The 27,401-nt window shown below is 52.6% G+C and overlaps 2 protein-coding genes across 2 annotated transcripts in view; one reads left to right on the top strand and one right to left on the bottom strand.

The window, feature by feature from the left end:
• Positions 1 to 637: 637 nt before the first annotated feature.
• Positions 638 to 6,633, bottom strand: C4H1orf210 (chromosome 4 C1orf210 homolog). Its single transcript, XM_036758193.1, has 3 exons — positions 6,550 to 6,633; positions 1,338 to 1,509; positions 638 to 1,034 (listed from the first exon to the last, which is right to left on the bottom strand). Exons 2-3 carry the CDS (start codon positions 1,354 to 1,356, stop codon positions 712 to 714), a joined length of 342 nt encoding a protein of 113 aa, XP_036614088.1. The 5' UTR covers positions 1,357 to 1,509; positions 6,550 to 6,633; the 3' UTR covers positions 638 to 711.
• A 772-nt stretch (positions 6,634 to 7,405) lies between these two features.
• The window catches only part of TIE1 (tyrosine kinase with immunoglobulin like and EGF like domains 1), a 32,360-nt gene continuing 12,364 nt past the window's right edge, over positions 7,406 to 27,401 (top strand). The window contains exons 1-14 of the mRNA XM_036757983.1: positions 7,406 to 7,762; positions 8,057 to 8,368; positions 8,463 to 8,573; positions 15,417 to 15,572; positions 15,709 to 15,840; positions 16,163 to 16,303; positions 16,851 to 16,979; positions 17,242 to 17,387; positions 18,576 to 18,720; positions 25,263 to 25,421; positions 25,610 to 25,747; positions 25,893 to 26,189; positions 26,338 to 26,625; positions 26,747 to 26,937. Coding sequence (XP_036613878.1) covers positions 7,708 to 7,762; positions 8,057 to 8,368; positions 8,463 to 8,573; positions 15,417 to 15,572; positions 15,709 to 15,840; positions 16,163 to 16,303; positions 16,851 to 16,979; positions 17,242 to 17,387; positions 18,576 to 18,720; positions 25,263 to 25,421; positions 25,610 to 25,747; positions 25,893 to 26,189; positions 26,338 to 26,625; positions 26,747 to 26,937 — 2,400 coding nt within the window. The 5' untranslated portion in view covers positions 7,406 to 7,707. The remainder of the gene's footprint in view (positions 7,763 to 8,056; positions 8,369 to 8,462; positions 8,574 to 15,416; positions 15,573 to 15,708; positions 15,841 to 16,162; positions 16,304 to 16,850; positions 16,980 to 17,241; positions 17,388 to 18,575; positions 18,721 to 25,262; positions 25,422 to 25,609; positions 25,748 to 25,892; positions 26,190 to 26,337; positions 26,626 to 26,746; positions 26,938 to 27,401) is intronic.

Below are 27,401 nucleotides of genomic sequence, written 5' to 3'. Positions count from 1 at the left end.
GCCAGTCTTAGCAGAGCTGGAGTTAAGCAAGGTCCTGACACGGATTTCACCTAAGGAGGAAGCACTGGACTTGAAGCCAAGAAGGCCTGGATTCCAATCCTGCCTCCAATACTTACTAGCCATGTGTCTCTACTTCAGTTTCCTCATCTCTGAAATGAAAAGGTTGGATTTGACTCCAAGGTCCCTTTCAGCTCTAAATCTATGATCCTATGACCTGTAAATTGTGAAACTCTTCATCCCAATGGGTCCCAGACTTCACTTTCTGGTCGCAGAGATCTTCCCTGTCCTTGTGGATGCTGGACCCAAAGAGCAGTGAAGCAGGTGGTCCCCCAGTCTCTGCATCTCTGAAGAGAAGTGTTACCCTTCTGGCCAGGGCTAGGACAGGGGAAAAGGATGACTGAGGGGGTGCTGGCAGAATTCAGGGAGGCCACTGCTAGCAGTGTTATGATGAAGCTGGACACCTCTCAAAGGGAGCACTACCCCCCACACTATTCACCCTTCCCTGCATCCACCGTGCCTCCGACACTCCTGCCCATATTGTACTGCTCCTGTGTCCACTGTGCCCATGTTTCCCTCAGATCCTCCATGCCCCTCCACCCCCTTCAACTACAGACACAGCAGAGCTGTCTACACCATCTTCAGGTCTGGGTTTATTGGGCATTCCTGAGAACAGTAAAGGAAAAGGAAGTGGCAGTGAGACAGGGGCTTGGCTCAGAGGGAGTACTGGGCCTCGCTGACTCCTGGCCTGGGCCCCTCCGCCTCTGGCTGGATGTAGTTGTCCTCAATGAAGCCGTCATCATCCTTATCATCTTCATGTGGTAGCTCAAAAGGAACGATCTTCCCTGACCCAGAGAGTGGACGGTGCCCATAGCTGACACGGTGCTGGCGGCAGACGTGGCATTTGGCAGCCAATGCAATGAGGAGAGAGAGAAGCACGGCCGCGAGAACCACACCAACCAGAGCAGGCCAGGCCGTGGTCCCAGCCCCAGCCCCTGCCTCTGGTTCAGCTGAGGTCATTGAGGTCTCTGGGCTTACTGCAGAGACAAAAACACAGTCTGAGGAGCATCCCCAGAGGCACAGCCAGACCCGGGCTTTGGGAGTGGGGGTAACTGCCATAAAGGAAAAGTCACAGAGGGCAGAGAGAAGAAAGGCATCTGAGAAAAGGCTGAAGGAGAGGACAGGATGAGATGAAGGCCCTGGAGAGGGGATCTGCTTGCTCCCCTGCCCCTCTCGGATCTCATGCCCACTGTAGGATAGGGGTGGTAACCCCAGGAAACAGAAACCAAGCCTGGCAGGTGATGCCCACAGCTCCCTGCCACCCCCATCACTTCACTCACAGGTGTTTGCTTCTGTCATGGTCCTGAGGCTGCCTCCTTCTTCCTTCACTGCCAACCTCAGGGACCAGTCTTGGATCCTAGGAGGCCACAGAGCTCAGGCCACCCTTTGACCCACAGCTATGAAGGAGTCACAGGGATCAGGGAGGAAACTGAATCTCCAGGCCCAAAGAATCTAGGAAGGGAGGGAAGGAAGGGGTCTGGATCAGGCCCTGTCTTTAAGAACAAGAGCCGCCCCCAAACTGTCTGTCCTCATCCCCCAAGTTTCCCACTTCATCCTCAGCTGCTCACTCTCCCTCAACACACACCCCCCATACACACACCCACAGCGCCCCCCCACACACACACACCCAGCCCACACACACACACACACAAGCATCTAACCAGGTAACAAATCTAGCTGCCTCTACCCCCACAGCTTCTCTCTCACCTGTCCCCTCCTTTCTATTCACTTGGTCACCACCCAGGTTCATTCAAATCTTTATCATATGTTTTACCAATTCCCCACTGGGATCATACCCTCCCCATTCCAAACCCCCAGCTGTTATCATTCAAACAACATTCTCTGTCCTCCTCCGCCTCATGCCTTATTCCCACCCCACTCAACCCACCCTGACAACACCTACTCTAAGACAACTCCCATCCCTTCCACTGGGAGCTCTGGAATTCCTCCTCCATAAGTAACAAATTGGCTTTCTTTCCTACTCCTTTTATCTTCTCACTGAGACTTGTTTCCCTCTTGATAATACGGCCTCCCTGGATTCCCTTTCACTGGTTGTTCTTTTATTCATTCCACTAATTACAGATGAGGTGGAGAAGTCAGAATACGCCTCCTTACTGCCACTTCCAGGTCCTGCAATCACTTGCTAGCCTTGTTTGAGGCTTACTCAATCTGTATCTATCCATCACCTGATCAGAATCCTGGTATCTGCTGCCTGCCAACCTCCAGGACACAACCCTTTCTTTCTCAGAGAGCTCAGTACCTAGCTCACAATCTTTCTTTCTTCCCTAACTCCTGCCTTCATACAGAAGACTTCAACATACATACTGATACACGCTCAAACCCCTTATCTCCCAGTTCAACTTACTGATTTCACATGACCTTTTCCTCCACCCCACCTCAGCCACACACAAAGATCCTAGCCTTGATCTCGCCATCACTCCATGTTTGTGAACTCTGAAATGCCCTTATCTGATCACAGTCTGTTGCCATTCCACCTCTCCTTCTTTCTTGCAACCCCAAACCTTATTCTTTGTTGTCTGTCTCATCCAATCCAATCTGTTCCAGACCATCACCCCCATACTAGCTACGCTCTCCTCTCTTCCCCATCTTGACCCTGCTGGTGAACCAGGTCAACCCTACACTCTCCTGCTTTTGAGTCTCTCGCCCTTTTATCCTATCATCCATCTTGCCCTGTCAAGCCTGTCTTTAATTACTCCTGCCATCTATTGCTAACTACCCCCTACCTATATTCTGCTGAACCAAGCTGGAGAAAAATCACAAAACTGCACTGACTGGGTCCACTATAAATTTAGATCATATAATCTCAACTCTATCTGTATTATATCTACAATCTCAACTGCCCTCCCTATGGCAAGGAAATCCTTGTACCCCTTCCTAATCAATCCTCTCCCCTCCTTTCCACAGCGGCTCTTCCAAACCTTTTCATCCATCTTTAAACCTCCCATGGCTCCTCCTAGCTCAACTCCTGGCCTCATATTTCACTGAAAAAAGATTGAGACCATTCAATAAGGGCTTTCTCTTCTCCCTTCCTCTTCATCTCACATCACCACTGAGGTAGGCAGGTGTCTCAGTGGAGAGAGTGCTGGGTCCAGAGTTGGGAAAACCTTAGTCCAGATCCAGCCTCAGACACTTACTAGCTGTGTATTCCTGGGCACGTAGTAGGTGCATAATAAATGCTTGTTTCTTTCTTCTCCTTCCTTTCCAGATGCCTTCTACCACTATTCCCTGCTTCATCCACCTCACGAGAAGAGGTAGCCCTTCTCCTTGCCATGAAATCTTCTATATACACAAGTGATCCCACTCCATCCCATCTTCTCCTGCAGATTGCCCTCCCTGTGACCCCTACTCTTTCACTTACTTTCCATCTCTCCATGTCTACTGGTTGTTTCTATACTGTGGACAAAAACACCTATGACTCCCCATCCTCAAAACACCCTCATTTGATCCATCCATCCCTGCTAGTTATCATTCTATCTCTTCTCCCTTTTATGGCTAAATTACTTGAGAAAGCAGTCTACAATCAATGCCTCCACTTCATCTCCTTCATTCCCCGCTTAACACTCTACAGTTTGGTTCTGGACCTCATCATTCAATGTAACTGCTCCCTCCGAAGTTACCCACGATCTCTTAATAACCAAATGTGATGGCCCTTTCTCCATCCTCATCCTTCTTGACCTGCTTGCAGCCTTTGGTACCAATGGTTTTCTCCTTCACACCCTCTTCTCACTTTTAGGATACTGCTCTCTCCTCGTTCTCCCCCCATCTGGCTGACTGCTCCTTCTCTCTTTTGCTGGATCTTCATCCAGGTCAAGCCCATTAACTGTTTATGTTCCCCAAGGTTCTGCCCTGGAACTGATTCTGTCTCCTCTCAATAAACTCCATCATCTCTATGTAGACGAATCACAGATTTATTTGTCCAGCCCTAACCTCTCTCCTGACCTCCAGTCTCTTATCTCCAACTGCCTTTTGGACATTTCAGTATCCATTATTCCATAGATATCTTAAACTCAATATGTTCGAAAGTGAGCTCATTATCTTCCCCCTTAGCCAAACACCCCCCCCCTTTCTAACTTCCCTATTACCACCAAAATCTTCCCAGTCACCAAGGATCAAAACCTAGGCCTCATCCTTGACCCTTCCCTCTTTTCTCACCACCTATATCTAATCAGCTGGAAAGGCCTGCCAGTTTTACCTTTGCAGCATCTTTCCTTCTCTCCTCTGACACTGTCCCCACTCTGGTGCAGGCCCTCATACCCTCCCACCCAGACTACTAGAATAGCCTCCTGCTGGGTCTCCCTGCCCCAAGTCTCTCTCTACTCCACTCTATCCTCCACTGAGCTGTCCCGCTGATGTCCTAAAGTAAAATTCTGACCATCTCACACCCCCACACTCCATTCAGTATATCCCAGTGGCTCCCTACTACTTCCAGCATCAAATATCAAATCCTGTTTAGCTTTTAGAACTTTCTGTCACCCAATTTCTTCCTACCTTCTCATTCCTCATATCCACCCCCTCCTCATCACGTTCTCTTTGATTCAGCGACACAGGCTGGCTTGCTCTTATTCCTTGCCATGACAGGCATTTTCATCTCCCATCTCCCTCCTCAATCATCCCTCCTGGCTTTCCTGGCATCCTAGGCTTTCTCTGAGTCTCAGCTAAAAACCCCACCCTCTAGGAGAGCCTTTCCTATTCCCCTTAATGCTAGTGCTTCCCTCGGCTGATTACCTCCTATTTATCTTGCATACAGCTTGTTTGCACATAATTGCATATTTTCTCCTTCATTATACCGAGTTTCTTGAGAGCAGGGACTGGGTTTAACCTTCCTTGGTATCCTACTTAGCACAGTGCTCGGCACATAGTAGGTACTTAATAAATGCTTGCTGAATGACTATGAGAATAATCCCACAGGGCTGATTCAAGATCAAAGGAGTTAACAGAGACAAAGCCCTTGACAAACATCAAAGCACCATATTAAATGCTAGCTATCATTATAACTTCTATCACTCTCCTTGCTTCCACAACTCTCCCTCCCCAATTCATCCTCCACACTGCTGATAAAATTATCTTTCTAAGGCACAGATATAACTGCCACTCAAGAAACTTCAGTGGCTCCCTATTACCTCTGAGGGAAAAAAAGACATTGAAAGCCCTTTACAATCTGACTCTAGTCTGCTTTTCCACGGTCACCACACATCACTTTAGCTTACAACCATGTTGGTCTATTTGTTTCCTCAGACTCAGTTTTCTATTTCCCACCTCTGAACCTTTATACCAGCTGTCTCTCATGCCTGGTATGCCCTGCCTCTTCGCTTCTGCCTCTTAGGAAACTTTCCTTCAGTGCTTATCTCAGGTGCCACCTTCTAGAGGAAGTCCTCCTTGATCCCCACCCCTATGTTAGCACTCCCTCCCTCCTCCCGCCATCTGCTGTTTGTACCCCAAGTGGAATGTAAGCTCTTCAGGGCAGGCACTGCTTGTTCTTGTCGTTGTAACCCCCACATCTAGTCCTTGGTATTAGCCAAATAAAGGGTTTTTTAGTATTAGAGCAGGGTTGCCAGGGGAAGAATTGGGCAGTAGATGAAGGGAGGGATGGCAGTCCTAGGCATCCCATCAGGAACACAATCATCATCCTCCCCCCCAGCCCCACTATGTTCTGAGTCTGAGAGCCTTTGGTGGGGATTTGACACACACACACACACACACAACACACACAACACACAACACACACACATACACAACAGGCAAAAATCCCCAAACGCTCTTGGAGGAACCTCCAAGATAACCTCTAGGTCTTTCCCTGGCCCACAACATGCCCTGCACACACACACAAAGATACACTAAAGAGACACAGAAGTACAACACGAAGGTGTTGGTCGGGAGGATGAAGGGAAATACCCAGGAATCATCAGGTGCCTGGAAAAGAGCCCAGGAGGAGGTTGTCTAAGGAGCGTCATTTCTAAGTATAGGAGACTAAAAGCTGTCAGTGCTGAGGGAGCCCCACCCACCAGCGACAGACACTGGACAGGGTGCCCCCCCAGTAACCAGCCCCATGTCTCCCGACGCCCACGGGAACACACAGGCCTGCACCAACCACCACACACCTGCAGTGACCTATCCACAAAGACACACACCGATGCCCCCCGAGGCCCCATCCGTGTGATATAGCCAGAGACGCACACCCTAACCCAGTGATCCACCTCCAGGGACACACTGACATCACCTCCCCATCAGGGCAACAAGCTCGCGTGCATACACAAACGCACATACCCAACACGCAAGGACCCACTCACTCCCAGGTACACACTCAGGTTCTTCCCATCACCCAGAGTCAAAGAGGACCCAGCTCTCCTTCCCTCCGCTGGACAGCAGTACCTGCGGCTCCTGAACTAGGCTTCCGGGGCCAACGGGCAGGGGCGGGGGCGTACCTGGCCCGGAGGGGCGTGGCCTACCTGCCTGGGGGGGGCGGGGCCGTACCTGGCTCTTGGGGGCGGGGACAAAGCTGTGAGCTGAGATACACATGGGCGGGGCAAAGATTCCGTCCATCGTCCTCAAAGCTGCGACTGGCCAGACGGGAGAGGCACACGGCTCTGTAGAGGTCGTGGGCGGGGCCTGAGGCAGTGGGTGGGGCCATATTTGTTGGGATTTCCTGCAGACCAGGCTAGAAGGAGTCCTATGATTTCTATTTATTGGACCAATGTTTAGTGACCACTTCCCGTGTCCAAGGCGTGTCTGTGTCCATGAGTGTGCAAGGGGAGTGGTATCTACCAGCCTGGGCCAGGGTGCGGACGTGGGAGGGACTCCTGAGCAGGGCTGGTGGAGGGGGCACATGATGGGGATGCCTTCAGTGCATCCTCCTTAGACGAAGGCGGGAGGGGAGGTGGGCTCTCCTATGTCTGCCTGCCCCGTCCTGGTCCAGAACAATGGCCCTCCTCCTCCCCCTCTCCCTGCCCCAGCCCCTGCCCCTTTCCCTCCCCCTGAATGGTCGGAAGCCCAGCCTGTTTCCTCCTTTTCCTGCTTCGGGTCTGGGAGGGGGCAGGGTGGCCTGCCAGAGGATGAGAGGGAGGGGGCACTGTGTACCCCCTGCCTTGGGGATGTGGGGTTCCCCCCATTTGTCCTGACCAGCCTGGGAAATGAGCCCCCTTCCCTCATGCCATGGGGGACACCAAGGGACCCTGAGAAAGGGAGGGAACCCCAGGTCCTGAGTTTCCTGACCCTTCCTCCCCAGCTTCCCTTCCCCCTCCCCTTCACACACACACACACACACACACACACCACCACCACTACCATCATCCCAGCCCCTGCTGCCTCACTTCCTCCTGGGGCCCTGTGAGGAGGACACGACACACCAACCCCGACACCAGCATCAAGAGGCATACACACTGACCCACAAACACTGATGGCGACACATACATTGCCAGGTGGGGACACTCACTAACACAGATACACACTTCTCTATGCTCACACATACATTCTGACAAGTCTGCACTGATGGGCAGAGACCTAAACCAACACAGAAACTCACTCTGACCACAAGGGAACCAGACGGAGGCTCAGACACTTTCCAGAAACAAATCGTGGGGCTACAGCCAAGCAGCCCTCGGGGAGGACCAGGCCTGACTTTATCCTTGGGCCATGGGCCAAGGAGGTCTCCTTCTCCTCCTCCTCTTCCTTCTTACCTCCCAAGTAGGTAAGTGCTGCCCCCAGAGCCAAGCTTCAAGGCTATTTTCTGTCCCCTCAGTCTCAGACAGGGCTGAGTTGTATCCTACCCTCACCAGAAGCTGAGGATGGCATGGGGGTCAGTGGGGATCGTTGGGTCCTAGGTCCATTGGTGTCATCCAGGTGGGGCCCTGAGTTAAAGAGAGTCACTGGTCATTGAGGTTAGAATTAGATACGGCGAATGAAGAGTCTGACAGAGTTAGATGCGGGTAGTGGTCAGCCAAGGCCCTGGGTCAGGGGCTCAGTCTTCTATCTTGAACCCTAGGGGCAGTTATGGACCTCACACTGCTGGCAGACCTCCGCCTCACAGACCCCCAACGCTTTTTTCTGACCTGTGTATCTGGAGAGCCTGGGGCAGGGCGGGGCCTAGAGGTCTGGGACCCTCCACTGCTTCTAGAGAAGGATGACCGCATCGTTCGGACCTTCCCACCACGCCAACCCCTACATTCTACAAGAAATGGATCTCGTCACATCACCCTTCGGGGCTTCTCCCAGCCCTCTGACCTCGTGGGTGTGTTTTCCTGCATTGGTGGAGCCAGGCGAACACGTGTGATCTATGTACACAACAGTCCTGGGGGTAAGTTGGGATTGGGAGTACAGAGAGGGGCAAAATGGGGGGTTGGGGCTGACACTGACCCTATGTGCCCCCTGACCTCACCCTGGGCTCCCAGCCCACCTGCTCCCAGACAAGGTGACTCACACCGTGAGTGTTGGGGACACAGTTGCGCTGTCTGCTCGAATCTGCACAGAAAAGCAGGAAGACGTGATCTGGAAGAGTAATGGTAAGTGCCAGCCCTCCCTGCCCCACCTCTCCTCATGCAAACACCCATGGCCACACGCTACATTCTCTCTATTGCCTAAAACATTCCCCCCACCCCGGGCCTCTACTTCCTAGTTTGTAAGATGACAAGACCAGACAATGTCTGAGGGCCCTTCTACATCCTGGGATTCTACAAGAAGGGCCCTTGAACTGGAAGAGCAAAGGCGTGGGGCCCAGGTGAGTCCCACTCCATCACCAGCACTAATAGTTCCCTACTTCCCCTCATTCCCTCTTTGTGCCAGCCTGAATGATACCCCTCAAACAGGGAGCTGGTCAGACACTTCAACGTTCTAAATGTTTCAGTAGCTCACTATTGCTTAGAGTGATATTAGATTCCTTGGACTGGCATTCAAGGCCCTCCACAATTTGGTACCGCTTGGCCTGTCCAGGTGTGTTCCCTTGGCTCCAGCCAAGCCAGACAGAAGGCTCCATGAGGGCAGGGGTCTCCATGGCTAGGCGCTTGCTTGGGTGCATCTGGAGAACAGGCAGTTGGTATTACATCTGCCCCAGCAGACTTTCCTGACTCCTGTCATTTGCAGGGTCCTGTGCTGGGCACTGAGTGGTATAGGGAGCAGGGTGAGGAATACATCAATTACTAACCATCCTCCAGAGAAGCGTAGGTCGGTGCTGAGGTGGAGAGCTGCAGGATTTGTCAGGCTGGTCGAGGAGTTTAGGAGCATTAAACCGGCCTCAGTAGGGTTGGGGCAAGAGGGAGGCCAGGGAAGGCCACACTGGTCTGGCATTTCTCCTCCTCCCTTCTCCCTCTTCCTCCTGCCCCCCAGGAGCCCACTGCTGACAGCCTCATTCTGGCTGGCCCCTGCCTCCACCTGCTGCACTTCAGTCTTGGGGGTCCTGTTCTCTTGGAAGTCACCTTACCACCCACCTCACCCTCCATCTCTCCTGGCATCTCATCCCAACTGCAACTGTCCTGATTTTCTTTCTCCTGATGGATTCTCTGCCCACTTGCTCACACACACACACACACACACACACACACACACACACACACACCAGAAGCCAAGACGAAGGGCAGGAAGCCTTCTTGCCCCCATCACCACTTTGAATCCCCCACTCTGCCACCATCTCTCAGAGACCATCTTTCCAACTTGTCCTCATCTGAGCCTCATCCTTGCCTCCAGTTGACTCCAAAATGGCCCCTCTTTCCTCCAAGCTGGCAGCAGGCTCAGTCCATTAGCATGCCTTCCTGACCCACCTCATCCTCATGGATGCTGGGCTCCATTGGAGTTGATCCAGCCCACCCATCTTGTGCCCTGGTTTCCCCTGGCCTTCACCCTTCCTTTGACCACGTGCTGACATGCTGTGCCTTAGACCTCCCCATTGCCCGGCACCATCACATCAGTTCTGTAAGACTCTCTTCCTCCGCCAACACCAGCCCTGCTTCACTTCTTAAACTTATCCAGTCCTGTGGCTTTGGCCCTGGGTTCAAGGACCAGCTCTGCGTCTTAGCATCTGTGTATCTTTGGGAAAGTCCCTTCGCCTGTCTGAGCCTCCTGGCCTCACCTGCCAAGCAGGGATAATAAGAACACAACCTCTGCCTTGTGAAGCTGGTGTGAGGATTGTGTGTGACCACAGGCATGACCCAGGCATCAGCTGTTGTTCTAGAGGCTGCAGTGCAGTGGTTAGGGAGCCAGGGAGCCCTGGGTTCAAACCCTGCCTCTGCCACCATAACTCTTAGCTATTCTCCTTCCCCCTCGGTGCCCCACGGGCGCTCTTCTGCATCAGCAGAGAGAATCTTCTCCCTAGGAATCCCCTCGACCCGCAGCATCTTAGGCCTGGTCATCATCACCATCCCCATCATCAGTGCTGCCTCCCTTGGGTTCCCGATACAGCCCTCTCCTGAGGCCTATCCACACACATGTACACCCACACACATCACGTGCATATACACCAAAAATACACCCGTAATATACATATCACATGTGCACATACTACGTATGTCATACACATCATAATAGACACCCACACGTGCCATGTGCACACTAAACATCATGTATATATCTTATGCATGCCCACACATGCCACACATACATATTGCACATGCTTAACACATACATGTGCCCATTTGTGCACACACATCACACATATACACACACCAAGCATGCCTATGTCACACACATTCATACATACACATGTCCTATACATACGCATATACATGCAACCTGCATATACAAACATGCACATATACCCTATACACGCACATACACACACACACACCCTTGGCAGCTAGGTGATATAGTGGATAGAATGTGGGGCCTGGAGTCATGAATGCTCTTCTTCCTAAATTCAATCTGGCCTCAGACACTCGCTGTGTGACCCGGGGCAAGTCACTTAATCCCATCTACCTCAGCCTCCTCATCTACAAAATGGACTGGAGAAGGAAGTGGCAAACCCCTCCAGTATCTCTGCCAAGAAAACTCAGATAGGGCTGGACGTGACAGAAACAATCAAATAACAACAACACACCCTATAGAGACATACACACACACACACACACACACACACACACACACACGCGCGCGCGCGCGCACGCATGCACCCTTCGTTCTGTTCTCACTTTACTGTCTGAGCCCAAGCCCATGCTCAGCCATTTCAACCCTGTCCTTGAGCTCACTCTCAGCCCAGAATCCCAGTTCCCCAGGACCCACCCTCCTAATGCTCAGCCCTGAATGATTCCCCTCCCTCCACAGACCCTCTGCTCCTCCAGGGATACATGTAGATGCAGGCAGAGGTAGCAAACCTTTTGTTAGGTCTGGGCTCTCTCACCATGTGTCAGACTGGTCCTTTCCAGCTCCTCTCCTCTGCAGACTGGACAAGGGAACTGTCCAAATGTCATTCAAGTCACTGATATAATGTTAGCTAGCATAGGACCACGCACGCATCTCCAGGGCAGGCCACTGGAGACCTCCTGCACCATGCTGACACAGACCCCATAATCACTACTCATTCACTCCACCTAATAGTGCCATCTTCTAGGCTCCTCCCTCCAGCTTGTCCACAAGGAAGCCATGGGAGACTCTGCCAAAGGCCTTGCTGAAACCCAGATGTGCCATGCCCAGTGGTATCCCCTGCCCTGCCCAGCCCTGCTGGAAAAGAACAGAAGGCCAGCCTGCTCTGTCTAGTTATGATCCAGATCTGGATCTATCCATAGCAGCTCCTGGGGCACACCACTTCCCTTGAAACTCAGCACTTGAGCATGGGCCCGAGGACCTGGGAGATGCAAGCACATTTCTAGGCAAAAGAGGAGGCTTTGAAGAGACAGGAGCCGGACATGCAAAAAAGGGAAGGGGTGAGAGCAATAGGAAAGGAAGGGGTCAGGGCCCAAGAGAAGGCTTAAGGTAACAGGGGTGACATGGCCAGATCAGCATGGTAGGAGGGTCAGTGGAGGGCAGATTAGAAGGGGGAGAGATTGAAGGCGGGGAGCCCAACCAGCAGCTCAGTACAGTAGTCCAGAGGGGAGATGATAAGGAGCAGTACCTGAGTCATGCCTTTGGTAGAGGAGAGAAGGGGGCATAGGCCAGGAATGTTATAAAGGTAGGAGTAACAGGACCTGACAGCTCATTGAATATGGGAGGAAGGTGCCTAGGTTGTGGGGCCTGGGAGGACCATGATGCCCTCCACACTAAGAAGGAAACTGAATAGAGCTTGAGGGGAAAGATGACGAATTTACTAAGATGTCTGCAGAATATCCAGTTCAAGAGGCAGCTGGAGATGTAAGACTGGAGGTTGGGAGAGAGGTGAAGGCTGGGCAAACAAATCTGGGAATTGTCTGCATAGAGCTAATAATTGAATCCATGGCAGCCAATGAGATCCCCAAGTGAAATAGCATGGAGGGAGGAGAAAAGTGTGAAGGGGAGGACACCGATGGGGGCTCGAGGAAGGAAGACAAACTTGGTTAACTGGATCTGCACAGAGGGAAGTCAGTTGTCTTGTGACTTGGTCTAGCAAAACTCAGCAGGCCGGGAGCAGGGATGGAGATTGTGGGAGGAGGAGGGGACCCCGGGCTTTTCTCACCACTCTCTCCTACATTCTTATCCTTTCCCTCCTCTCTGCTAATAACAATAACTAACATTTATATAGAATTTTACATATATCCTCTCATCTTATCCTCATGATATCCTTGGAAGATAAGGGCTATTATGATCCCCATTTTACAGGTGGGGAAACTGAGGCAGGCAGGTGAAGTGGCTTGCCTAGAGTCATATAGCAAGCAGGTATCAGGGTGAAATTTGAACTCAGGTCTTTCTGCCTCAAGGTTCAATGCTTTGTCTAATGAATCACCTAGCTGCCCTACAAGCGTTGCCCATTGCCGGTCCCCTCAGTGTATAGAACCCTCAAGTCTCTGGCCTAGTCCTCCTGCAGTTTTCTCCTCTAACCCACCCTTGTTTTGTTGTTCAGCCGTGTCTGACTCTTCGCGACCCCATTTAGGGTTTTCTTGGCAGAGATACTGGAGCGGCTTGCCATTTCCTCCTCCAGCTCATTTTACAGATGAGGAAACTGAGGCAAACAGGGTTCAGTGACTTGCCCAGGGTCACATGGCTAGTAAGTGTCAGAAGTCACATTTGAACTCAGAAAGAATAGTCTTCCTGACTGGTGCTCTGTGCTCTATGGCGCCGCCTAGCTGTCCCCACTTGTTAGCCCTATGCAAATGTCTCCTGGGTATCCCAGATACACACCTCCCTCATAACCTGCTCCTTCCAGCTACTCCTCCCTTGTCCTAGACTTAGGTGTCCGGGTCTCACCTCCCATCTGAGACAATGGACACCTGGAACCACGTCTTATCATCTCTGCCTCCTCATCTCAGTTTCCACCACCCACCAGGAGCAGCACCTTCCTCATGGCAGCCCTGTGTGGTTCAGAGTATTTGGGGCCTTCATTGGTCAGAGGTGGGGATTAGGTGCGGGGGGGGGGGGGGGGAGGCAAGAAACTGTTACTAAAAAAAAAAAAAATGTCAGAGCAGGTGATGGGAACCACGCCGGTTCGGAGATGGAAAAGGAAATGGGTAAGCTGAGCCAGAGGACAGCTTCCTTTTTCCAGCAGCGGTGACCGTCTGGGACTGGGCCCTATCTAGACTATGTCGGCTTTCCAGTGAGCTGACAAGGCTGAAAGAGGCTGATGGAGGTCCCTAAAGAGCGGAGCAGAGTGTCCCATGCAGCAGGGCATGGGTCAGAGCAGGGGAAAGGGCAGCAGGCTGGTCTGTCAGATGGGATGTCTGGTGAGCATCTGCATGGGCCTCCCAGCCACCTCGGGGGATGCAGGGTTACAATGTATCCATCCTCCTTGTATACAGCCATGCGGGGGACACATGGTTACTGCGTAGCCTGGGAAGACTGTCCCAGTATCTGCCTGCCATTTTGTCCTCAAGGATCCCCTGCCCTGGCTGGAGAGCAGAGAGTAGGGAAGGGCCAGTTCCACTCCACTGGCCAAGCCCTGGTAAGCGCCTCCAGTGTTGAGCCCTGGATAGGCTATGGGACAGTTCAGACAGGCCACAGTCATGGCCCTGGTGGCAGCAGGCAGGGCTGCCTCTGCTGGGGACAGGCCTCAAGTTACCTCTGAGCCCATGTAGGAGCGGGAAATCCTGGGGATCCCAGTGAGGGAAGGTGGGAGCCGGCCAGGGACACAGCAAAGTCTTCAAGTCTGTCCCATCTACCTCCAGGGTGCCCATTCCTAGCTCATGTTGTCTATATGGGGCAAAACTCTGCCCTGGAGCTCCCTCCCACCCACACCTCTTTCCTCACTGACCTGAATGTGGAGCCTGACTCAGACCCCACCCACCAGGCCCCAGAGGTCTGGGTTCTGCCCTGTGATCCTGGGGCCTAAAACTGGGATTGTCCCTTGATACTTGCCCCCAGGCTCTGGCTTGCTGGAACTAGGTCACATCCCATTCCCCTTCTCACCTCCCACAGCATCTGATTCCTTCTCAGGTAGGAGGGCTGACCTTAGAGATCTCAAAGCCCATAGCAACTCTTTATCCTTCCTCATTCAGGTAGGGGCCTGCCATCATCTGCTCTGCTCCATTGGTGGGGGGGATGTCCCCACCACCACCCATGCACTTCCTGAATATTCCTTGACAGAACACTGCTCCTTTCCTCTTCCTCAACATACCTAACAAGCCGTGACATCCAGTGTTCTCTGCAGATCTCCAAGGAAGGGGAATTCACTGCCTCTTGAGGCAGCCCGAGCCTCAGTGAACCTCCCTTTAGCCTACCCCCATTGCTCCTGGCTCTGCCTTCTGAAAGGACCAGGCAAAGCAAAGCTAATCCCTCCCCCAGAAGACTAACCTTCAAACACTAGTCCAGGGCCACTTCTGAATAAACACGTCCATTTTCATCAACCCAACCTCACTGTCCTGAAAGAGAGACTAAGTTGTTCAAATAGCTTTGAGCCCCCAGGCTACACATGGGAGCCTCCCCTCCCCTCCTCCCACCCCAGGATTCTCCAAACCTGGTCAGCTCCTACAGCTGGCAGGTCACATGGCTCCTGGGCAGGGCTACAATGTATCAGTGGGTAGTCCAGGCCGACTCCCCGCTGTTTCCTCCTTTTTGGATGCTAGGGAATCTCTCCAGTCCTTTTAGAAGCAAAATAATCAGAGCCTCGATAGCCCAGGCCTCCCCCAAACACTGGAGAGGCCTCCCCCTGCTCTGAGTGCTAAGATAACCCAAGGTCTCAGGCAGAAAAGGACCTTACCTCAAAGCCCGGGTGTGGGCCTGCCAAAGCAGAGACCCGGGATGGTGGTTCCTGACCGCACCCTCATCACCACCTTCCCCTTTTTTCTCCCCTTCCCCAGGCTCCTACTTCCACACCTTGGACTGGCACGAGGCCCAGGATGGGAAATTCACGTTGGAGTTTCCAAACCTGAGGGTCTCCGATGGGGGCATCTACAGTGCCACCTATTTGCAAGGCAACCCCCTGGCCAGTGCCTTCTTCAGGGTCATTGTCAGAGGTCAGAGTTGGCATGAATGGGGCAGCTGGGAGGAAGGATATGCAGTGGGTGGTGGGGTGGGAAACGTGGGCTGGGCTGTCCACGAAACAGACCTGGATAAGTAAGGCAGGTCAGGCTGGTGATTTCTCTCCCCCAGGTTGCAGTGCAGGGCGATGGGGGCCAGGCTGTGCCAGGGACTGTCCCAACTGCCTTCATGGTGGCATTTGCCATGACCAGAATGGCGAGTGTGTGTGCCCCCCTGGCTTCACAGGCACCCGTTGCGAGCAGGGTAAGGGGTCCATGAATCAAGATGAAATAGGGTGACAGGATCCTGGAGGGTTGGTGGCACAGTGTGTTCAGGGGAGGGGGCTGGAATGGGGCCAGGGCTCAGGGCTACCAGGGCCTGGGAAAAGGGAGGAAGAAAGGGTGGGCTAAGAGCGGAGGCTGTCATATGACCCAGGGACCCAGGGAAAGGAGCAGGAGAACCAGGTCCCTGGAGATACTGAGGAAGCCTCAGGACTCAGGGTCCCAGGAAATCCTGAGAGGATTCCTGGGGCACAGGGTCTGAGGGTGGGGACGGGCAGACCCACCCTTACACTTGCCTATCCCAGCCTGCAGAGAGGGCCGATTTGGTCAAGGCTGTCAACAGCAGTGTCCAGGTACATCCGGCTGCCGGGGACTGACCTTCTGCCTCCCAGACCCCTATGGCTGCTCGTGTGGGGCTGGTTGGGGTGGTGGCCAGTGCCAAGAAGGTAGGTACCTCCTGATTATGGTGATGTTGTCTGACATTGGCCTTTCAATCTGCCCCCACAACTGCCCAAAGTCACCCCATCCCCCAGACTACAGAAATTCCTCTTTCCCCTCCCTCTGTGCCCACCTCATCCTCACAGGCTACTGTGGGCCAGACACTACAAAGGGCAAGACTAAAAAAGGCAAAAATGCCAAAACTGCCTGTCCTCATGGCGTTTGCATTCTAATGGAGGGAGGGTAGATAAAGAGGTAGTTACAATATATTTGCAGAGAAGGAAGGTCACTTTAGAGGGAAAGGCTCCTTGACTGGAGGGAATACTGGAAATCCTCCAGCAGAGATTGGCCTTATGTCTCCTGCTCCTAGCCTGTGCCCCCTGTGCCCCCTCTGTATGCTCCCCCAGCCTTCATCCCCTCTGCCCCCCACCTGTGCCCCCTCTGTCTCCTCCCAGCTGATGGGCCCTCTGTCTGCCCCACAGCTATTACCCTCTCTTCCTCCTTAACCAGCATCCCTTCAGTCTTCTTAGCTAATATCTATCTCTGTCCCCTTAGCCTGCTCCCCTGGCTGGTTTGGGGCCTCCTGTGCCCTGCAGTGTCAATGCCAGAATGGAGGCACCTGTGACCGCTTCAGTGGCTGTGTCTGCCCCTCAGGATGGCATGGGGAGCACTGTGAGAAATCAGGTCTGGGAGAGGGTTAGATTGCAGGGAGTGGGGAGGGCTGACCAGGGGAGTGTCCTGGGGGGGGGGGGGGCATATGGGCTGCACAGCCTGGTCCCAGGCATGACAAGGGGCTTGGGGCCTGACCTGGTACAGCCTTAGCCAAGGTCTCAGGGCAGGCCTTTGTGGCCTCCTAGCCCACTTTCCTGTCCATATATCCTTGAGTGACTATATATAGGTGTGTGTATGCACACACATGAGCATCTCCACCTACCCCACCCTTCAGACCGAATCCCAGAGATCGTGAACATGGCCTCAGAGCTGGACTTCAACGTGGGAGCCATGCCCGTGGTCAGGTGTGCAGCCACAGGGAACCCACCCCCTGTACGGGGCAACATGGAGCTACGAAGACCCGATGGCACCGTCTTTATGGTCAGCACCCCCCGAACCCTCCAGCTATCCTCTGTGACCTTTCACCTCACCCACCGTCTTCATGGCTGGTCCACCCTGACCCCATCCCCTGATCTTCTGAACCCCCAGTGATAGCCTGGGCTGTGGAAAGGGTCCTGGTAGGGTCCTAGGGGCAGGGACCTGGGTTCAAATCCACCTTGAATGTCTGCTGCCCATGTGGCCTTGGGCAAGTCACTTCTTTTCCCTGGGCCTCAGTTACCTCATCTGTAAAAAGGGAAGGTAGAAGCCAGTACCTTCTAGCTCTAGATGGATGATACTCTGACCTCCTTGTTATCCTTCTGGTCAGTCAACGGCTGGCCTCAGTAAGTGCTTCACCCTCAGCCTAAGCCCCCATCCTAGCAAATGCCAGTGGCACAAAGCTCCTTCCTCCTCTCTGTCTCGTCTCTGTCTCTGTCTCTCTCTCTCTCTCTGTCTCTCTGTCTCTGTCTCTGTGTGTCTCTGTCTCTCTGTCTCTCACTCTTTCTCTGTCCCTCTCTAGCTCTCTGTCTCTCTTTCTCTCTCTGTCTCTCTTTCTCTCACTGTCTCTCCCTCTGTCTCTCACTCTCTTTCTCTGTCTCTGTCTCTCTCTGTCTCTTCTTTCTCTTTCTTTCTCTGTCTCTGTCTTTCTGTCTGTGTCTCTGTGTCTATCTCTGTCTCTCTCTTTCTCTCTGTCTCTCTCCCTCTCTCTCTGTCTCTCTTTCTCACACACACACACACACACACACACACACACACACACACACACATACATCTGTGCACACACATACACACCACATATAATGAAAGTTAGCCCGGATCTCCTACACTTCCGTGGTCTTACACAGCCTCCCACATAAAAGTATGTCTTCAAACGTGTGCCCATGTGTGGAACAGCACCAACCAACGCCTTTATGTCCAGGGTTTTAGGAGACTTTCACCATCCCCTGGCAGGGGAGGTGCTGCAGGCATGTACACGTCACCATTTAACAGATGAAAGTAACTCAGAGGACATGAGTGACTTGCCCAAGGTCACCCACACTCCTAGGAAGCTTCAGAAGTGAGATTGGAACCCAGGTCTCCTAACCCTTCACTCTCCCTTGCTGCCTGTACATGGATGTAGGCTGATACACACCTGTATCCATGTCAATCTCTGTATATGTGCTAACCAATCTCCCTGTTAACCATCTACAGCCATCAAAGGCCATCATGGAAGTGGACAAGACCACTTCAGAGTTCCAAGTGCCACCTGTGAGCCCCACAGACCATGGCCTGTGGGAGTGTCGAGTGTCTACATCTGGTGGCCAGGACAGTAGGCACTTCAAGGTCAACATCAAAGGTTAGGAGACCCGGGAGTATCTGAGAGATGAAAAGGGAGAATGAGATCAAGATGGTGGGATGGCACCAGCAAGGGACAGAAATGAGGCCAGGAAGCCCCTGGGAGTGGGATCTGGTGGGATAGGAGAACCCAAGGCCCAGGGGAGATGAGATCAAGGGCCTGAGGTGCCAGGAGGCCTAGGATCTGGCATCTGCCAGGACAGGGTCCTTCCCCAGCACTGCCACCCTCCCGGTCCTAGCCCTGGCCCCCTTGCTGTAGGGGGTAGCCCACCAATCTCAGAACTGGCCCCTCTGGCATCTGGCCTTCTAGCCAGTCTGCTTCTCCCTCTCCCTGGCCCCAACTTTGACCTGAATAGTTTCTATACTCTGTAATGCGTCCTCCTTCTCCTGTCTCATTCATTCAGTTGCATCCCATTCGGTGGTTGCTTCTCATGCCTAGATCCCTTTCAGGGGATCCCCCAGCTTCCAAAGCAGGGTCTATGCCCAATCCCCTGAGTGCCTCCAACTAACTGAGCGTGACCTCCTTCCCAGACTCCTAAGCTCTGGTCCTGACCCATAGGAAGGAGGGAAGCGATCATTTATTAAATGTTTCCTGTGTGCCAAGCACGGTGCTAAGTGCCTTATAAACATTTTCTATTTGATCCTCACAACAACCCTGGAAGGTAGGTGCTATTATTATCCCCATTTTACAGTTGAGCAAACTGAGGCAGACAGGGGTTAAAGTGCCTTGTCTAGGGTCACATAGCTGCTAAGTAAAAATCTGAACTCGAGTCTTCCTGACTCCAGGCCCAGCACTCTACGCACCACGCCGCCCAGCTGCCTCTAAGAATCAATATTTGTTGATTGACCCCATGGTACCATCTGAAGTGGAACCCCTCCCCCATGCCATCTCTTGTCCTACTCTGGCCTTTCCACTGGGTCTGGGGACCTCGTTCCACAGCGAATGAGCTTCCCTTTGTCCCTGAGCTCTCACTCATCATTCCATAAGATGACACTAGATTGTCCTTGAGAGAAGGATCTCATCACTCTCCCACAGGACAGCCTTTAACATAATTGCAGAGAGTTCTCACGAACCCTGGAGCACTCCCTCCTCTGGCCAAACAAGCCCAGACCCAAAGTCCACCAGCCTGCTTGTCCTCCTCTAGCCAATCACCGAGTTATCAACCCCATTCTACATTGTGCTACCCAGAACCAAACAAAACTCCAGTGTGAGCTGGCCAGGGCAGAGGGCAGAGGTGCTGCTGCCTCCTGATTCCTGCTTACTCTGCCTCTCGGAAGGAAGATTGACATGGCATCACCTTTTTTGGATGCCACATCCCATAATGACTCATGTTGAGCTTGTGGTCAGCTAAAACCCCCAGATCTTTTTCAGAGCAACTACATCATTACTACTCCTCCCCCAGTGGGCTCTTTTGAAGTTGATTTCTTGAACCCAAGTGTGAGACTTTACCTTATCCCTCTTGGGTGTCATCTGATTCAATTCAGCCTCTGTCATCCAGTGTATTAGCTATCTACAAACAGGATAATACAAATACTACAAATAGTGATAAAAATGTTAAATGGCAAAGGGACCAGCACAGATCCCTGGGGCACTCTGCTGGAGACCTCTTGCTAAACTGACATCAAACGATTAATAATTGCTCTTTAAATCCAGCCTTCTGGGGCAGCTAGGTGGTCCAGTGAATAGAGCACCAGCCCTGGAGTCAGGAGGACCTGAGTTCAAATCCGGCCTCAGACACTTGATACATTTACTAGTCGTGTGACCTTGGGCACATCACTTAACCCCAATTGCCCTGCCTTCCCCCCTCAAAAAGAAAAAAAGAATCAACTAAATCCAGCCTTTCAGACAGTTTGGGATCTGTCTAATTGTATTATAATCTTGTCCTCACGGGATCTAGAGCAGGAAGCAGTTAGTTGTTCAGTCATTTCAGTTGTGTCCGATCTTTGTGACCAGTAAAGGTACTGGAATGGTTTGTCATTTCCTTCTCCAGTTCATTTTACAGATGAGGAAACTGAGGCAAACAGGGTGAAGTGACTTGTCCAGTGTCACACAGCTAGAAGTGTCTGAGGCCAGATTTGAACTCAGGAAGAGGAGTCCTCCTGACTCCAGGCTGGCACTCTGTGCACTGTGGTGCCACCTAGCTGCCCAGAAGGGGCCTTAGAAGCTGTCCAGAGCAACCCCCTGGTTCTTTATCTTTTCCACAAGACCAGTATACTTAGTCAAACACTCCTGATCCACTGGTTTAGAGGCCTTGATAAAAAAAAAAAAAGAAACAAGGTGAATTGAGGGTGACCCATCCTCAATGAAGCTATGCTGGCTCTTTGTGATTGCTGCTTCCTTTTCTAGATATACATTAACCTCTCTAATGAGCCATCCTAAAATGTTCTCAGGAATCAAAGCTATACAACTCAGTTTCCCTTTCTTGAAAATCAGGACATTTGTCCTTCTCCAGTTCATCCCTCTCCCGTCCATCATCTTTCAGATGTCATCGAGAGTGGCTCCCTAGTCCTCCCCTAGTTCTTTTAGCACACCAGGGGGTCATTCATCTGGGCCAAGGGACTTGACCTCATCCAAGGCAGCCAAGTGCCCTCTTCCCGTCTCCTTTCTCAGCCTGTTGGTCACTTTTATTCTGCACTTGCAGTCTGAAGGGCCTTTTGCTTTGCAGAGAAAAGAACCAAGATAGAGCTAAGCCATTCTGCCTTCTCTCTTTTGACAGTGACTATCCCATCCGCCTCCAGCATACGTCCTTCACTGATCTTATTTTCCCCATCTACACAGATACTGCAATGAGTCTGTGATCTCTTTAATTCTGAAATCCTATCTGTCCTTTTCTCCAGTTCCACAGAGTTCTTCATTTGTTCAATCTCAGAATCTGCTTTTGTCAGAGAAAGAAAACTCCGGCAGATATCTGGATAATTGAAGTCCCTCATCACAACTCTAGCCTGCCTCCTTAGGCTTCTGATCTGTTTCCCAAATTCCTCATCAATTTCCTCTCTCTCTTTAGATAGTTGCTAGGCTATTCATTTCTGTTTTTCCTTCCATTGACCTTCACCCAAATGTTCTTAACCATCATTCCTCTCTTTGGTTCTGCATTTCCTTAGGTGACTATTTTATCTTAGCATATAATTGCCTGTCCTCTTTTGCCTTTCCTGTGTCTTTTAAATAAAGTATACCCAAGGTCCAGCCAAGGGTTTCATCTCACCAAACCTCAGTGATGCCAGTAAGGTTAAATTTGATCCCTTGCATTCTTGTACTCTTCTCATGTTTTGGGTTCTGGCCCCACTTTACTGAAAGTTCTGTTTTAGATATACTAGTGACCCAGATAGGCAGCTAGGTGGCTCAGTGGATAGAGTGCTAAGCCAGGAGTCAGGAAAACTCCTCTTCTTGAGTTCAAATTCAGTCTCAGACACTTACTAGCTGGGTGACCCTGGGCAAGTCACTTAACTCTGCTTCAGTTTCCTCACCTGTAAAATGAGCTGGAGAAGGAAATGGCAAACCCCTCCAGTATCTTTGCCAAGAAAACCCTAAATGGTGTCACAGAGTCTGACACAACTGAAAAACAACTAAGTGACCCAGGTGGCACCAAGGCTAGTAGCCTTCCTCAAGTCTCATCCTCTGCAACCCCTGCTGGGATGGCTACCCGTTCCTCCTGGATTCTTTCTCTCTCTCTCTCTCTCTCTCTCTCTCTCTCTCCTATCTGCCTTTCCAGCTCCTCTTCCTCTACCCCCACCCCCCCCACCCCACCCAGGGCTTTCTCCTCAGCTTTTATCTCTCACTTAGCAACCTTATCTGCCCCAGGGCTTCCATTATTATCTCTCAGAAGAGGATTCCCAGGTCTGGATCCACTCCTGACCTCCTCCCTTTGGAGGATTATTCCTAGATCTCTCCCTGTCCCCATATCTGAAAGAGGGAACAAATATTTATTAAGTGCCTACTATGTGCTTTCTAACCTTGCTTCTATAGCTGTGCTAAGAACTTTACAGATATCATCTCTTTTGATCTTTGTAACATCTCTGAAAGAAAGGTATTATTACAGTAACATTTTAACTGAGGAAATTGAGACAGAAAAGAGGTTAAGTGACTTGCCCAGGGTCACACAGTTACTATACCACCTAGCTGCCATATCTGGTGTCTCAGACTCATCCTGCCCCAAACAACTCCCCATCTGCTTCCCAAAATTGCTCCTTTCCCTAAGTTACTTCTCTCTGCCCAGGGCACCCATCTCCTTCCATCTTATCAGTGGCCAGCTCCCGCTGGCTCTGTGCTCAGGGTATCTCTTACAATCTATCACATGTTCTTTTATTGTTTGCCCCACCCATCTCTATTCAGACAGCTCAGAGGGTCAGTTGATGGAGTGCTGGGCTCTTTATCTGAACACAAGTTCAAATAGAGCCTCAGACACTAGCAGTGTGACCCTGGATATGTCACTTAACTTTTGTCTACCTCAGTTTCTTCAACTGTAAAATAGGGATAATAATAGCTCCCACCTCCCATGCCACCTAGCTGCCCCTGTATTTTATTCTTGAGGCAGTAGGTCAGACACGTGATATGGTCAGCCCTCAAACCTAACCATGATGAAGCACGGAGGAAGGTTCAGTTTCATTTTGAACCTGATGGGTTTGAGATGCCAAGCAGACATGTAGGTGGAGATCTGGAAAAAGACAGGGGCTAGGCAGCAGAGACCTAGGAGTCCTTTGTAAAGAGATGACTGAGCTATGGGGAATGATGGGGAAGAGGATTAGAGAGAGCAGGGGGCCCAGGCCAGGGCCCTGGAGAGACACGAGGGAGCAGGAGGCTGACCCCGTAGAGAGTTTGGATGGTCTGGCCACAAGGAGGCAAGATCAGCTAGAAAGGCCCAACAGAAGGCATATGCCATGGAGAGGCAGTGCACAGAGGCTTCAAGCAGGACTGAGAAGAGGCTGTTGAATTTGGTGGTGACCTTGAAGTGGGCAGTTTCCATCTGGTGGTAAGCTAGAAAGCCAGAAAGGCAGGGGGGAGGTGAGGAAATGGAGATATTGAAGGTCCCATTCTAAGAGCTTGTGGCAGAGTAGAGAGATAGAGAGGACCATAGCTTGAAGCATTCTTAGGATCCTATGATGAGTTTTTAAGGGTGATAGAGACCTGGGCTTATTTGTGGGCAGCAGGAAGGAACCAGTGGGCATGGGGAGATTATTTCCCGTTGTGACCTCTCCCTTCCCCCACTTCCCATGTCCCTGTACCAGTTGGGGGCAGGAGCACACGTGTTGGTGGGGAAGGGGGGACCAGGCATGCGCAATGATAGAGCTGCACTTCCAGCTGGTAGGATGTGCCAGGCATGAGGCCATTCAGCTTAGCGATGCATGCTTAGGGGGACGTGACATTCTTGTGCAGCTCGCGACCCTGTATTGGGTCCCACAGGCATAATAGGAACCCATCTGCCACCAGTAAGATGAGGTGATGGAGAGAGCTCAGGGCAGAGGCCCAGACTGGGAGCCAAGGAGGAGGAGGGTGGCCCCCAGGCTACTACTCCCCTCCCGTAGAGTAGGGAACAGGTGGTTGGATGGGAGATTTGAAATAAGAGGAGGAGACCAGTGATGGAGGATTGCCCTGCACCAGCTGGAATTAGAGGTCACACATTTGTAGTGGACCCAGAAGGCAGGCCACTTGGCTTCATGCCTCAGCAGCTACAGATCTTCCACAGAGGGCTAGCAGCTGGGTCAGAGGCCTGGAACCCATGGCATGGAAGATCCATTCAGAATGCGGGAGTGGACATGGTACACTGATTGGCTAAATTTTGTTCTGCTTGGTCCCAGACACAGAATTCAGAGGAATGGGTAGAGATAGATTTAAGCCTGATATTGGCAGGGGGGAACCTTCTTAACAATCAGCTGCCCCAAAGTGAAGGGGACTGCTTCACAGGGTAGTGAGTTCCCAGTCACTGGAAGTCTTTAGGCAAGGGCTAGATGGTCATTTGGAAGGGTTCATGCTCTAGGAAGACCAGATCAAATGCTATTTAAGGCTGACTTCCAATTACGGAATCGTATGATCTGTGATTCTTTTAAGGTCACACTGGGAGTGGGGAACAGAACCCAGCTGTCTGCTGTCTGGCCCACATGCCAGGCCTCTTTCCACCATCTGGCATTGTCCCATTTGGGGGTGTCACAGCTCCCTCTGGTGTGATCTTAGGAGTTTAACAGAGTTGGGGATCCCGAGCTGGAAGATACTCTAACAGGCATCTGGCCCAATCTCCTCATTTTATTGGTGAGGAGACAAGGCCTTGGGTATGTGGGGCATAGAGGGGTAATTTGCCAATGCCACCCAGAAGTAAGTGTACTAGCTGCACATCTGAGCCCTCTAGCTCCAGGCCTGTTATCATGGACTTTTCCCATGTCCCAGAGACCACTTCACACCTTCAATGGGCCCTGGCAGCAGGAAGGCTCCTTTTCCAGCACAGGGTTGGGTTCTCTCCTTTCCTGTTAGTCTGTAAGCCTGGGGTACACACTGCAGAGCCCTCTGAGGACCTCAGGGGTGGATCTTCATACAACATCCTCCCCTCTTCTCAGTCCCTCCAGTGCCCCTGGCCCCACCAAGGCTCCTGGCTCGCCTCAGTCGCCAACTTGTAGTCTCCCCGTTGGCGCTGTTCTCAGGCGATGGGCCTATCTCATCAGTGCGCCTACGCTACCGGCCTCAGGATAGCTCTGCAGCCTGGTCCACCATTGTGGGTGAGTGAGCAAAGGGGAAGGGGGAACAGAGGGAGAATGAGCAGTGTGAGGGAGAAGGCAGGCTCTGGGGGGTGGCTAAAAGAAGGTCCACCATGGTCTACACTACCCTTCATTAGCTCCCTCCCTGCATTTCCTTCTTGCCTTCCCCACCTGCTCTTCTCGACCGATGTGACCTCCCTTCCTGGCAGTGGACCCCGGTGAGAACGTGACCCTGATGAACCTCCGTCCTCAGACGGGGTACAGCGTTCTGGTGCAGCTGAGCCGCCCAGGAGAAGGGGGTGAGGGAGCCTGGGGGCCACCCTCCATCATGGCCACTGACTGTCTTGGTGAGAGTCCTGCCCATCCCTGGGAGGAGGGGAAGAAGTCCCTCTCAGACAGACACCTGACTGATGAAGGCTGTGTCCAGGAATAGACTGGCCCTTTGTCCCTCCCTTGACCCCAGTCTGCCTAACCCCTACCCTCTGGCTGCAGAGCCCACGCTGCGACCTTGGCTGGAGGACTGGCATGTGGAGGCCCCAGACTGGCTTCGAGTGACCTGGTCCTTGCCTGCTGTGCCTGGTCCCCTGGTGGGAGATGGGTTCCTATTACGCCTGTGGGACCCAGTACGGGGTCACGAGCTGCACAAGAATGTCACGTCCCCCCAAGCACGCACCGCTAAGCTGAATGGCCTCGTGCCCGGCACCTCCTACCAGCTGGAAGTGCAGCTCTATCATTGCACACGCCTGGGCCCCCCTTCCCCACCAACACGTGTGCTCCTGCCCCCCACTGGTACAGGGACACGGGAAGTGGGGGAAGGGAGGGGTCACAATGGGAAGGCCATTAACGGACCTGGGAGGTAGTGGGGATGGGGCCTAAGGGATGTGGGAAGGCCTGGAGGGCACCAGTCCTTTGCTGTCCTTTCTCCCTGACCCCCCAGGTCCCCCAGCTCCAAGGCTGCTCCGAGCTGAGGCCCTGTCGGACTCAGCTATCCGGCTGACCTGGCAACGTCCCGAAACTCCAGCTGGGGCCATTGCCAAGTACATTGTGGAGCTGCAGGCAGTCGGGGGCTCCGGGGAGCCATTGTGGATAGACACAGAAGGAGCAGAGGAGAGCACGGTCATCCAGAGCCTCAACGCTAGCACGTGCTACCATTTCCGGGTTCGAGCCAGTGCTCAGGGCCCAGGAGATTGGAGCGAAGCAGTACAGGAGACGACGCTGGGTAACGGTGAGGGGGGTGGGGTTCTTCTCTAGGGGGAGCTGTGGCTGTTGGGTGGGGTGGGACACCTTCCCCGCAGCCCTTCGCCCTGGCCAGCCCCTGGTCATCCCCCTTCTCGTTTCCTTCTCAGGGCTGGAGAACGAGGGCCCGGCCCAGCCCAGCAGAACAGCAAGCCCTGGCCTAGACCAGCAGCTGGTGCTGGCCGTTGTGGGCTCCGTATCAGCCACCTGCCTCACCATTCTGGCTGCCCTGCTGGCCCTGGTCTGTATCCGCAAAAGCTGCCTTCATCGAAGACGGACCTTCACGTACCAGTCAGGCTCGGTCAGTGGCCTGGCCCTGCATGGGGCTCCATACAGCAGCCCGTGGGTTGGTGCATGCATAAGTCTGTGCATGTTGGAGTCCCTCCTTCCAGCCTCCTCTCGTCTCTGTCTGTCCATTCCAGTGGGTCTCTCTATCTGTTCTTAGGTCAGTGGGCCTGTGCCCTCTAACCGTGGGGTCCTCTGTACATACACACCTTCATGTGGGACTCTTTTGGTCTGTCCATGGGTCTCAGAAGGAGGTCAAGGCTGGGGATTCCCAGAGGTGGGGGTGGAGGGGGGGTCAGGCTGGACCAGACCTGAGACGAGGACATGTCTTAGCCCCAGAAGTCCATCTCAAGCCTGATGAGCCCCCTGCCTCAGATTCTGAGGCTCCTTCCTCTTCGTTTCAGCCTTCTGCCCAGTGCCATGGGCTCTCCACAGCCTCCTAGGGCCTGGGTGGTTGGGCCAGGCCAATCCAGGCCAGCA

Source organism: Trichosurus vulpecula, chromosome 4 (genome assembly GCF_011100635.1).
Source record: "Trichosurus vulpecula isolate mTriVul1 chromosome 4, mTriVul1.pri, whole genome shotgun sequence".
Classification (NCBI taxonomy): Eukaryota; Metazoa; Chordata; class Mammalia; order Diprotodontia; family Phalangeridae; genus Trichosurus; species Trichosurus vulpecula.
The sequence above is the reverse complement of the archived record's forward strand: the minus strand, read 5'-3'. Positions and strand labels throughout refer to the sequence as shown.